Consider the following 12,815-nt stretch of genomic DNA (forward strand, 5'->3'; position numbering starts at 1 on the left):
CCATGCTATATATGTGGCCTAATATATATTTGGCTAGGAGCGCACGTTTAAAGCGCGTATGCTTTCATGCATGCTGCTTTTCTACCACTCCACCCTCGCGACCTTCGCACGCGAGACAACGCGCGGCACACTCCACCGTCCAGAGCGCGCGCTGCAGAACAGAATTATGGGATATTGTCCCTCGGCGGCGCGTTGCCGCCATGTCTCCTGAAGATAAACGGCGGCTAGCTTTTACCTCTGTCGCGCTGCTCCTTGTCGCCCTGTTTTTTTTTGTTTTGAGTTACATACCAACATATTTGTATATACTCTTCTTCTTTTTGGGGTCATGCGGCGTTTGTTGTTATAAAGCAGAGGAGTTCCAGCTGTTCGACAGGTTGGGCCTACATCCCCGTCGTGGCCTGGCTGTTCCATCGGTCCTACTGCGCTGGTTGCCGGGCAGGACGTTAAGAGGAGCACCGGCAGCCGGGAGAAACAAGACTAGAACTACTAAAAGTGATGTGCGAAATTCTTTAGCGTCTCCGTGCGACAGGCATTTTGCGAGCTCGACTTACAGACGAGACGCATCATTTAGCGACTCTGTCTTCAGTCCACGGGATATACTTATGGGAAGTTACCTTGCCAAGCCAGAAAGTCCCTCCGGCGCGGGGAGGCCCGTCGGAGGGTCGGGGACTTATGTCAATCCCAGAGAACAACTTCGTGAAAGACTTATCCGACCTAATCACGGACTTCCCATTCCAAACAGAAGACTGTCTTTTGGGTAACGTTAACTCGGCTAGCTGGTCATCTGATTGCTGGTGTTGCGTGTCGTGTTTTGTGTTCACGCCTTCTACTTGTGCGTTCCTTCTGCTTCGAAACTGCAGCGCGTAGATGTGTATTTTGCAGTAGTTGCTTTGTTGTAATTTTTATTGTTTGCATGCGAAATCTATGGTTCTCAAGTTAGGCTAAATAACCAAAAAACCTGACTAAAGTTTCAACATTATGGCTACATTCGCTAGACTTGTCTGCATGCAGGCTTTCTGTGGTTTTTCCCTCCAAGTTTTAAAAAATGTGGGAGTTCCTACTGGCAAATGAAGCACTGACAGTGTTACCTCCTCCTCACGAACCAACTTTGACGCAGTGCATTATGCAGGAAGCGTGCTAACAGCTGTTTTATTGTCGTTTTAAATAAATAGATCTTGCTTTAAAGGGATTGAACTGGAAATGTTACATTTCTGTCAGAGTATCTGAATTGGAGGTAATGACTGTGTAGCTTTTGACCTACCCAACAGCAAACTTTGTCTACTGTAAATTACTGTAAACCTTAAATTATTTATTTTAAGGTGGAACTCATGGACAGGATGGTTTTCTGCAACAATCTCTTAGAATTTGCTGTCTGTAAACAGCAAACATTGAACAGGCAATGTGCAGATAATAAGGACATTTGCAAAAAAGCTTTATTTTGGACCATCAGCTGCTTTATTCTTGAATTTTAAAAGTGGTGTTCTAATCTGGGCTCTAAATAATTGTGGATTACAGGTACATTAAATGGTAAAGAATGGTTTTCATTGTTTCCAGAAACAGGCAGGATTTGATGAGAGATAGGCCAGTCAATAGTGCTGGCTGACTTTATACCATGTTTTAGTATGAAAACTATAATCTCAAGCAGTATTTTGTCATATGTCTGTGCAGAAGTTCATTTTATCGAATGTCATGTCTTGATAACTGTCTTCTGTCATCTTGCGTCATTCAACAGGGACCCAATGGGTACTGTGGGGAGGTTTACCATCACCCCACAAAGACATTACCCACTGCAGCAGATGGGTACATCTTCAGTGGGTGTGCTTCCCCCAGCACAGTGGGATGGCTTCTCTAAGAAGAACATTCTTACACAGCGCAATGCTCCACTACACAGTCCAGTCACAGTGAAGATAGCTAGACCAGACAGTACAACCCGCTCATCATTGTAAGTTGTGTAATCAGCATTTACTGTTAAAATATTTGATCATTAGGGGTACTTTCTCTCCCTCCAAGCTTATGCTAAGAGAAATGTACTACTAATAATTTAAATCCTTTCTAACATCACATTTAAATTGGAATGCCATCTTTGCATCAATAAATGTTGTACAACAGGTCATTTTGCAGGCCTTTGTTTAATTTGTTTGTGTTTTTGCCTGTAGTTTTGATCAGCTGAACTCCCCTGGAGCCCATGTGTCTCCTGGGTTTGGAGTCCAAGCTGACCCCTGCTCTAGAGAGACTGTGCTGAGCGTGCTCAGAGAGAGCCGCAAACGTGATGTTGACGATGAGGACAAAGACCGTGCATCTGGGCAGAAGTCCAAAAGGAGGTATCTCTTTGGAGTCTAACAAAAGAAGTCTTCCACTATTCTCAAGGAAGTGTATCACTGCCAATACCATGCAGTTGGTTAGATTAATTAACTTGGCTACTCTCTGTGTGACAAAAAGCACAGAGCAAATATTAAGATTGAGAAATAAAGCTCATTGTGTTTACTTTTGAAATGTGTGTGCTTTAATCTGAGAAGGTATTTGTGAGTGAACTAAGTTGTTGAATCCAGAACACTGAATAGAATTGCATACTCAGATGAGACAAACCATTCAGAAACTTGTCACTTTCTCATTCACACCTGACAGAGTCCAATTGCCTTCTGTGGGGATTGTGTTTTTCTCCTTTTTTATGATGGATTTGGGTTGAGGTTCCTAAATGGCATACAGATTCACCTATGGCAGAAGCTCAATGACAGTAATGGAAATCTCTTTGCATCTTCCTCATCAGGCGACAGAACAGCAGCGAAAGTTCCCAGTCCGCGTTCGAGCCGCTGCTGGCGAATGGCACTCCATCACAGCTCGTACCAAAGTAGGTCACGCTACACCCATATTTCCTTCTGGTAGCTGAGTCTCTCTTGCTGTTCTGACCCATTTGACATAATCACAGTGCATAAAAACGGGGCCTATTTAGGACAAGGTTTTCAAAACAAAAAGCAATGTGTGTTCTAGGGGAAAAAGGTATAAATGGTTTTAGACAAATAGTTTTAAAGTGCAATATTTACATTTACGGCATTTAGCTCATGCTTTTATTCATAGCAACATACAATTATGACTGATAGTTAATACAATTTGAACAATTGAGTGTTAAAGGCATTGCTCAGGGGCCCAACAGTGACAAATTGGCAGTGGTGGGGCTTGAACTGGCAACCTTCTAGTTAGTAGTCGAGTGCCTTAATCACTAAGTTACCATTCCCCAATATGTGTGAGCATCATAGCACTACATTACACCCTAAGCACTGAAATTCCACTTCACTCTCCAGACCTGGAAGTTTGAAGCGAGGGATCAATGCCTCTGTGATGGAGGAGTCTACGCTGAAGAGATCGCGCACATCGTCCATAAGCTCAGTGGGTGGTGGTCCTGCTTCCTGTGGCGTGCCTGGTTCTGCACGTAACCCTATTCGTAGCTCATACAGTTCCTCTCAAGGCTGCCCACAGGTAATGCATTTCACTGTGCAGTCCGCTAACACTGTTATAACAAAGTCATAACACTGTTTGTTGTAAGTGTAAAAAAATCTTGGTTTGCATCAGTGCAATCCAAAGGATTAGCCCAAAGCAGCCCTCAGCTATATTAATGTAAGGCACATGTAAGTAACGTGTATAGGTGTATTTAATGCTGTTATATTGCTGTAATGATCTTTTACACAGTAATTGGAAACCTGTATTTTCTTCATTCCAACTTCTAACTCAATGTTTTCCCATGTAGTTGTCACAAAATAAAAATGTAATATTTGGGCGTAATTAACGTTGGTGCACATTGTTGGTTGTTAACTCTGTTCCTAAATTCCTTAAAAGTGAATTTGAGTATTCCGTCTGTTATTTCCATGTAGTAAATTCCATCACTCTTGTATGTCTACAGAGGCGAGTAATGTCAAGTCTGAGTTTGTCTCCTTTGGCAAGTCCTGGATCCTCTCGCTGCCAGACTCCTGAAAGGGTAGCTAAAAAGCCCAGGTATTAATCACAACACGTTAGGTCTGTAGTGGCAGAGAAGAAATAACCAAACACCCAGCACACCTACTTGTTCAGTTGTTAAGTCTCACTGGTGCGTTTCCCTGAAAGAGATAAACATGATTTATCAGTTATTCATTATTTTGTGTGTGTGTGTGTGTGTGTCATAGGGAGGAGGATGCCACTTCTCCAAGTTCTGCTTCCTCTGTGAAGTCTGATAAGGCAGCTGCTGACCTTGCTCTGGGCTCAGGTGAGACTGCTGCTGTTTCTGCCTACATTTACTTAGTATATTGAAATCATACAAATTGATATACAAAAAGTAAATTGACAGAATAGATTTCATAAGCCCTGTGGTTTAAATTAGATTAACATACTGAAAGATGAATGGTATGAGTTTGCTTATGTGAAAGGGTCTGCTTCGAAATAAAAATGAATATACAAGTTTTTTATTAAACACACTAACTTAATCAGCAGCAGGTCACTATGCTGGAATTTGTCATTAGCTTGCCACTGCTTTAAAATAAAGCTGACACAAGTAAAAGTAAAATTTCTTGTACAATGAATCGTTTTGATTTTTAGTATTGTTGGCTTACTGCATTCATGCCAATCACATTTTGAAAAGTCTTGTGATTTTTTTTTTTTTTTGATTTTTTTTTTTTTTTTTTAAATAACGGGAAATGCATACTGAATCATGTTTCTCTCTTTCAGGGAAACGCACCCCTACACCTGAAGCTCCAGTTATGTCGCTGTCCGACTCTGGAGGAAGCAATGGCAAACGCAAGCGCAAAATCCCACTGGTGTCAACCCGGAGAGGAGACCAGATCTCTCTGGTGAGTGGCAGACATCAGATCCTAAATAACTAGATTTGCATTATAATTCCACTTGTAATGTAAAAAGATGACCAAGGGTTGCCAGTCACAAGCGATTCTGAGAGCCTTTACCCCATTAACCTGATTAGAATTGGGCAAATTGACTACTCCATCGCCGGTGGCAGACAAACACCATGATGTTAAGGAAGCATCGTGATGCCACATTAATGCTTTATATTACTGTGTTTATCTAATAAAATGTATCGCTCCAATTTGCAGCAATGGAGATCAATGGTTTTTCTACATGAGTATACATTTTTTTAAAAAGGCCAAATAAGCAGAAAAGGTGCTTTAGTGATGGCATTGCCTTAAAAAGAAGGCATCAATTAATGTCTTTCCAGGTTTACGTGATTTTACAAAAGAAATGTTACATATATTTCTTTGTTACAATGGATTAAGTAATTAATATTCATTCATGTATTTAAAGTAATTAATTGAGTAGTCATTGAAAAAAAAGTGTAAATGACAGTACATAAAAAATGTATAGTAGGCTTTTGCAAGTGTGCATAAATCCCCTCAGTTGAACGGTGTTAATAAGACTTGCATTTTTGCTCTAGCCTCCACCCCCTGAACTGGGCTACACAATCACTGTGAAAGACCTTGACATGGAGAAGAAAGCTGTTCTTAGCCAGATCCACAAAGTCCTCAAGGAGCCTGGTGAGCATTTTAGTTCTTTTTTGGGCCTTATTAACTTAAAGCAAAAAAGAAACAAGCCATTCAAGTTTGGTTTATTTGTCACATACATAGTCATACACAGTATAACTCGCAGTGAAATGGTTTGAGAGTGCTCTGTCCAAACCGAGGAAAAGAAAACGGGTGCATCGAGGGGGGGAATAAATAAATAAATTTTATATATAAATATAAATATAAACAATGTATGTACAATATATGTATATTCTGTTTATATACACAATGTACAATTCATATGGTTACTATCATAAGATAGACTTTCAGGATTCTTGGAAAGCAGTGTGTTTCTTTTGCTTTAAGTATAATAACATTAACCTGTATAACTGTAGCCGGGTTTTGCTTTTCTGTGCCATTCAACATTGGTTATGCTCCTGATTTTTCACTTTCATCCTGCTGATTTTGTATTTAAAGTGCTTCTTTGTATATGATGTCTTCATTTTTTTCTCAGAGCCAGAGAAGCCTGCCCCTGGCCCCATCCCTGGCCCCATCCCTGGCCCCACCCTATCCGTTGGCCTGTTTTCTCACCTAGCTCCAGCCACCTCAGCCACAGTCACGCCTGCTGTGAGTGCTCCTTCTCTGGCCTCTCTTTCACCTCCTTCAGCAGGCCCCGCACTCGCATCCACCACAACCTCTTCCCCAGCTCCAGCACCAACCATCGACCTCACTGTTACTCCGACGAGCACAGCCAGCAGTGTGCTGGCCCCAGTTGCCACTCCCCCATCAGTGACCCCCACCAGTGGCGCTGCAGTGGCCCTGAGCCTGGCTAACACACTTCAGGAGTCCCTTCAGAACATGAAGAACAGTTCCCTGCTCACGTCCTCCTCTCTGCTGACTGCTGCTTCTGCAGGTACACTGACACAGCTCAGACCTCTCAGACAAAGAGTGCTGATGATGCATGTTGATGGTTTGGGCAAATGAAATTAGTTTTAAGCAATTGACGGTGAAGGCTTGCTCAGTTACTGGTTTTTCTATTTAGCAAGGATTCAAAACTGTTTCTTGTTTTGTGTCAGAAAGTAACAGCTAACAGCAGGATAAATGACCAGTGATGTGGTGGTGTGTCCTATTGTGGATATGCACATCTTTAAAGAAGGATTAGAAGGGTGTGTGATTTGATAAAGAAAATATATAGTTGGTTGGGGTGCAAAGTAACATTACTCACCACTTAGTATATCTTGAAATTCAAGACTGAGTCTTGAGCTGACTTTGGGAGGAAGCTTCAGGAAATGTGGATTAACACTGTTGGTCTGAGAAGCTTGGTTAAGATCAAAACAGTTTGAATTTAGTAAAAATGTTTGCACTTAGTATTCTTGTTGACTGATTTACATGCAGGCATCCTGCATATGTTGGGTCATTCTCTTTTATTTTATTTTTATTTTATTTATTTATTTATTTTACTACTCAGTCTTTTTTTCTTCAGTCAGTCTTTACTCTTTTTGGTCCAACAAAAATGTTAAACTACTTTAACTACTAAACTATTAAAATGCATCGCTCATAAGTATGTGTGTCTGTGTTTGTAGCACCTACAGCTCCTACTGCTGCATCACCTGTGCCAATGCCGACTGCTGCTCCTGCGGTCGCCACAGCTAAAGGTCCCGGCGTCGTGAAACCTGAGCCCGCGCTCTCCACTCCACAGCCCACGGTGCCAGCTCTGCCTGCGCCATCCGCCGCACCCATGCCCTCTGCTTTTGCCCAGATTCTGGCCCAGCCATTGCAGCCGTCCAGCATCTTCAGCGTGGTTGGGAACAGCCTCATTCCTTCTTCGACCCTTGCACTGACCCCGGTGTCTGCTGCCCCCACGCCCATCACCATGGCCGCCTCTACTGCGCCTGCCAGCACCACGGCCCAGCCCGCACCGTCTGGATTCAAGCCCATTTTTGGTGTAGCAACCACGGCGCCTGCGTCAGCTGTAGGTGTCAAGCCCACACAGCCCACGTTTAAGCCCATTTTTGGCAGCGCAGGCCTCAGTGCGTTTGGCCAGCCGGCAACATCGGCATCCTCCACACCAGCAACGAAGAGCAGCACACCCATGTTCAGCAGCCTGACCACCACCCAGCCACAGGCCACCTCCGTCCCCTCATCCACCCCTGCTGCCCAGGCTCCCAGTCAGTCTGTGTTCAGCAGCTGGGGTGCTGCGTCCACATCCTCCGTCCCCGCCCCCAGTGGCACGTTTCAGTTCAGGGCCCCATCTTCCACCTCCAACACCGCAACCAGTAGCAGCACGACCACCAACTTCCAGTTCAATGCTATAAAGCCCACACAGACTGCTCCCCCGGCGGTTTCTCAAAGCACGTTCACGTTTGGCCAGGTACCTGCAGCCCAGAACTCCACTGCCTCGCCATTCGGGGGGTTTGGTATGGCCAACAGTACCTCCACTACAGCGGCCAACACCTCCACAACCCAGGCTGCTTTCGGTAGCTCTGTCTTCAGCGTGTCCACATCCTTTCCCAGTGTGCCCGCTCAGGCTCCTGCAGCGTCAAAGCCTTTCACGTTTGGTGCTGGCAGCGGGAGCAACGCGCTCACGCCGTTTACATTCGGAGCACCCGCAAGCACAGCTGCACCTGCATTTGGGACTCCTGCTCAGCCTGCGTTTGGCGGTGCCTCGACCGGTTTCTCCTTCGGGAACACCACCAGCCAGTTGGTGGCACCTGCCTTCGGAGCCACCACACAGGTTACTGCCTCTGTCCCGGGCCCCACATTCACATTTGGAGCAGCTCAGGCCAACCCACAAAACTCTTCCCAAGGTGCTTCTGCCCTGCCCCCTTCTGGAGGGTTCAATTTTGCAGCATCACTGTCCGGAGCACAGTTCGGAACGCCAACTCCTGCAGCACAGACTCCAGGGTTTTCGTTTGGCGCTAGCAACACTGACACCAAGCCTGCTTTTGGTGAGTTCCTAGCATTTAAAAGTAGGATGTTGGTGAAAGACTTGTTCTTTGTGTCCTCTGGCTGTTTTATCTGTTGATTGGTGGTACAATATCATGAAATCATTTAATATGTTTTGAAATGATGTGTTTTGACAAAAACAGCAGCTTCCCATACCCTGGTGTCTGGAGGAGTAATGAACTCTGTTTGCACAGGTACATCCACTCCTGTGTTTGGTACTGGAGGAGGCCCTATACCGTTCGGCAGTCCTGGAACTCCAGTGCAAGGTTTCAGTGCCTCATCTTTTGGTACGTCATAAGTTTTGTATATGTACCTCCTGAGGCAAAGTACAAACAACCAAACGTGGCAATGGGGTAGGTTACGCAGTCAGGAGCTAGAATTTGTGTGGGATTTTTAGTTATATCTTGGTTTAACTGCCAGTGACGAAAAATACAGGTGGTACTGCTTTTTTTTTATTAGAATGATTTGCTTTGGCAGTGTCTTAAATTCTCAGTCCATATTATGCCATGTTGTGTCTACAGTCTGAAATATTATGCTCTGTTTCATTTCCAGCCACTCCTTCAGCCACCTTCTCGATCGGTGCAGGCTCCAAGCCCAGCGGGGCACGCCAGAGGCTGCAGGCACGCAGGCAGCACGTGAGGAAGAAATGACCCAGTGCCGCGGACTGGCCGTCAGCCTAGTTTCTTTGGACACATGGAACGCCCATTCTGAATATCCCTACCACCACCACCGCCGCCATTGCTGCTAATAAGACTATGATTAGGCTTTGCATAAGGACCCATCTGACCAAACCCAAACCTCCAGCTCTGCAGCAGCTGGCAAGGGCTGGTCAAATGTTTAGGTTGGAGAATAACTGGGTACTTTATCCCTGGTATAGGCTGAGAGGTAGAAATATGTTTATCTTCCTGTGTAGGGTCTGTCTCCATCTGATGAATAAGTTATTTGATGGGTGTTTGAAGCTACATGTTGTACTTGATGGCAAACAAAAAAGGTATGACAATAGGCTCTATTCAAAAGCTGGACATAAATGTCTAGATAAAAAAAACAAACATCTGGTTTTGAATCAGTCTTTGCTTTTCAGTTTCTTTTTTATTATTGTTTTGGAGATTTTGGGGGGTTTTTTAAAGCTGGCTGTGTGTGCCCTGGCTTTTACATATTTACATTAATATTCAATACAGTGAACCCCTTTTTAGGTTTTGCAATCAATGTTTTCAACAGTACAAAAACTGACACTTTTTTATCATTAACTAAAGCACTTACTAGGGTTGCCCAGGTCAAACTTAGTAATGGTGAATGCTATGTTTTACATATACATATACATATACATATACATATGGTGAATAGGTCAATGGTGAATGCTATGTTTTAGTTGGAAGATGGAACAATGTTCTACTATATCTGAATGCATTGAGCAGCAAAATAAAGTTTTTTGGAGTTTTTCATTGCTTTATATGGTACATCCCTTTGAGCCTATTGGGTTACTTTATAAAGGTAAATCCTACTTGTCACTTGTCAGATTCAAGTTAGTGTGTTTAAAACCAAAGCAGACCATTGTAACACCATTTGTGTGCTGTTGGCTTTTCAACTACCTCTCCTATTTTAAGCACCTAACTAGTAAATTTTACTTGCCTCTCCTTTAACCCTCAAACTCTGATCCCTTAAAGGTTTCTTGCTTATAGATTTTAAGGTGGTGTTTAGGATAGATATTCCAGTGACTATTACTGAGCCAGAGGTCAGACCTGAACCTTTTCCCATTTTGAGTTATTTTAAACTAGTTGATTGTAAGCGATCTTGCGTTTTAGTTTTTGTTTGTTTTGTTTTGTTTCTTTGTCCAGATATCTTTTCATTCAGAGTTGATAGCTCCCTGACAGGCTAACTGCATGGGCTGGTGCTCTGGGTAAAGATTGAGCCTCCTGTTCCTGGACTTAAGTCTGCTGGTAGTGATTCTCTAGGCGATTGTATTAATCCTTTGCTTAGTATGTGTCCAGAAAATAAGCATCCCCATCTTGCTTTTAGCCCAACTCCACCTCAGCCCCAAACCCTGTACTGTGTGCCTTAGTGCATCTGACTGCAGATAATGTGCTGTGAATAACGTCAACATCTTTGGTATTGAATGTACTTGAACATAAACACAAATAGACAGCAACTGATTGGCAAGTAATGTTTAGAATTTGACTACACCTGTCCGTTACTAATCTCAGGGGTTTGGCCCATTTTAATGATGGTTTCTGAATTCCTCCAAAGCTTGGTTCAAAGTAATAGTAAAGCTTTTATACTGGACAACATACTTACGTCAGTCTGCAGCTGAGCAAAAATGCAACAGAGCTCCATAAAAACGCAGGGAAGGGTGTTTTCGTTATAAATGAATGGTAATCTATTTTGAAATTAATGATTTGTGAACAAATTTTATTTTAGTCTAGATCTGAACAGTTCAAGAAAAAAAAGATTTAAAGGTTTGTTTTGGGGTCTTTTTTTGCATGCACATTACTCCAGACTTGGCTATATATGTAAGCTTTGGCTTGTGCATGTTTGTGAACTGTTATGTTTTGCAATGCTATGATATAATGAACACTACTGTCATTCCTTTATGATGAAGAAAATCCAGAGAGCTGACTTGGGATATTTTAAGATGAATTTCATATATGGCAGTTCCTATAAAGGCTGTTACAGCAAACTCTACCACACCCCAAAATTTTAGTCACATATGAGAAATTCTCAGGTGTATTTTCATGTAGTCAGTTTCAATTACTGTATATCCCCATCCCATTTACACTTTGTTTAAAGAGCACACAGGAGTCTGCAAGCTTCAAGATGCACATATTTGGAAGCACAACACAACCTCCCCCCAATTTCCAATTATCTTTTTTTCTGTCATTTGTCTTGTCAGGTTATAGCCCCTGGTATGGTATTTACACAAGTCTTAATGTATTAAGTAGTTTGTAAATAAGCAAAAGGGTTGTGTGCGCCCATAACGATGGGAACACAGTAGGGGACCAGGCTTTTCTTTGACGAGCCCTACCAAATAATCTGAATGCATCAGCCAGGTAGTGTCGAGAACATGAGATGTGTGTTGAGAGCTGGATTTCTCAAGATGTGAGTGTCTGGGAAATGTACTGTCATGATTTTTATTTCTTTCCTCTGATATTGCTGTGTTATAATGGTGTATGTGTGTGTGTGTGTTTGTGTAAAGACTTCCCAGTCAAGAGGAATATGAATGTGTGAATGCTTGGAGCAGTGTATTAGAATGAACCCTATGTCTGCTCAGTGTCTGGTGGTATGTGCTGGTTTTCAATAAAAACGTTATGAGGTTTTTGCTTGGATTACTACTACAGAGCTGTGACATTTATTGCAAGATGAATTCATACAGCATCTCATAATGGTTCCAGTCCACAGATCAGTTAACCATAACCAAGATGTGTGTAAACACATACAAACATGCAGAGTCATAATTTTAGATGCTCCTGTTCCAAAATAAGGGAGTCTCAGAAAGCTCAAGCTGTTTCATGGACTTCCTTCTTGTTGATGATATCAAGACTTAATAAACCCTGATTATTCAGGCACTGACGATGCATTGACATGGCTTTGTCAAATAAAATGCATCATACATAGTTAACTGTTAATATCACAATAGAAAACTCTTATGCTTGCTGCTTTGTCCGTTTCCTTCTGTTCCTGTTTTTTTTTGCAGTAAAATGCTGACGTTCTTCCACAGAAGTCTTAGCTGGCTCACAGGGAGTGCAGGATTTCTGCGTTACCTCCTCTTTGCCACCAGAGGGGGCACTTGTGCTCAACGCTATGCCAGTGGGCCTGCAGGAAGAATTTGGAAATAATCAAATCATATCCTTTTTTCATCACTGGATGCCTTTACGATTAAGGCAAATTAAGGGATGAATGAAAAGATAATAGCTTGTCAATTTGACATCTATTCACCAGTCACTGGTTCATAATTCATGACTTACGACACGTGGATGCCTTCACTTGCAGTGGACTGCCTTTCCAGAATGGCTACAAAGAAACCATGAGTGAGGGTTTTTGTAGTGCTGGCCCGCAGACACTGTGCCAGCGGGGCATTTCCCCGTTCGGGCCACTGAGGAAGAAGATGGACTAATCTAGAGGGAGAAGCGTGAAGAGGGCTGACATACACACACTGAAAATAACCACAACTTTGGAAAAGTGTTGTAACAAGGGCCCAAAATAAGTCAGATGAAGGAATTCATTTTTAGAACCACAACAGAATTATTTCAACATAATTGTGATTTACTAGTGCCTGTGCGCCCTTGTACAAATAAAAAAAACCTTGTAGAATTAGGTTTATAGTAAATGTGTCCATGAGCGATATAACCAGTAACAAAGCAAGCCCCTTGTGCTCAGAAAAATCAATCCAAAATCAAA

The 12,815-nt window shown here is 42.8% G+C and overlaps 2 protein-coding genes across 2 annotated transcripts in view; one reads left to right on the top strand and one right to left on the bottom strand.

Moving 5' to 3' along the window:
* Positions 1–177: 177 nt before the first annotated feature.
* pom121 (POM121 transmembrane nucleoporin) lies at positions 178–9,136 on the top strand. The gene is made up of 13 exons (XM_027006441.2): positions 178–757; positions 1,733–1,942; positions 2,157–2,321; positions 2,768–2,848; positions 3,300–3,474; positions 3,896–3,987; positions 4,155–4,234; positions 4,693–4,814; positions 5,411–5,510; positions 5,992–6,390; positions 7,061–8,425; positions 8,618–8,710; positions 8,976–9,136. Exons 1-13 carry the CDS (start codon positions 201–203, stop codon positions 9,071–9,073), a joined length of 3,537 nt encoding a protein of 1,178 aa, XP_026862242.2. The 5' UTR covers positions 178–200; the 3' UTR covers positions 9,074–9,136.
* Positions 9,137–11,731: 2,595 nt separating this feature from the next.
* nsun5 (NOP2/Sun RNA methyltransferase 5) overlaps positions 11,732–12,815 on the bottom strand; it is a 14,808-nt gene continuing 13,724 nt past the window's right edge. Inside the window, exons 9-10 of the mRNA XM_035535850.1 lie at positions 12,383–12,532; positions 11,732–12,230 (exon numbers count right to left, since the gene is read on the bottom strand). Coding sequence (XP_035391743.1) covers positions 12,062–12,230; positions 12,383–12,532 — 319 coding nt within the window. The 3' untranslated portion in view covers positions 11,732–12,061. The remainder of the gene's footprint in view (positions 12,231–12,382; positions 12,533–12,815) is intronic.

The sequence above is a fragment of the Electrophorus electricus genome, chromosome 17 (genome assembly GCF_013358815.1).
Source record: "Electrophorus electricus isolate fEleEle1 chromosome 17, fEleEle1.pri, whole genome shotgun sequence".
Classification (NCBI taxonomy): Eukaryota; Metazoa; Chordata; class Actinopteri; order Gymnotiformes; family Gymnotidae; genus Electrophorus; species Electrophorus electricus.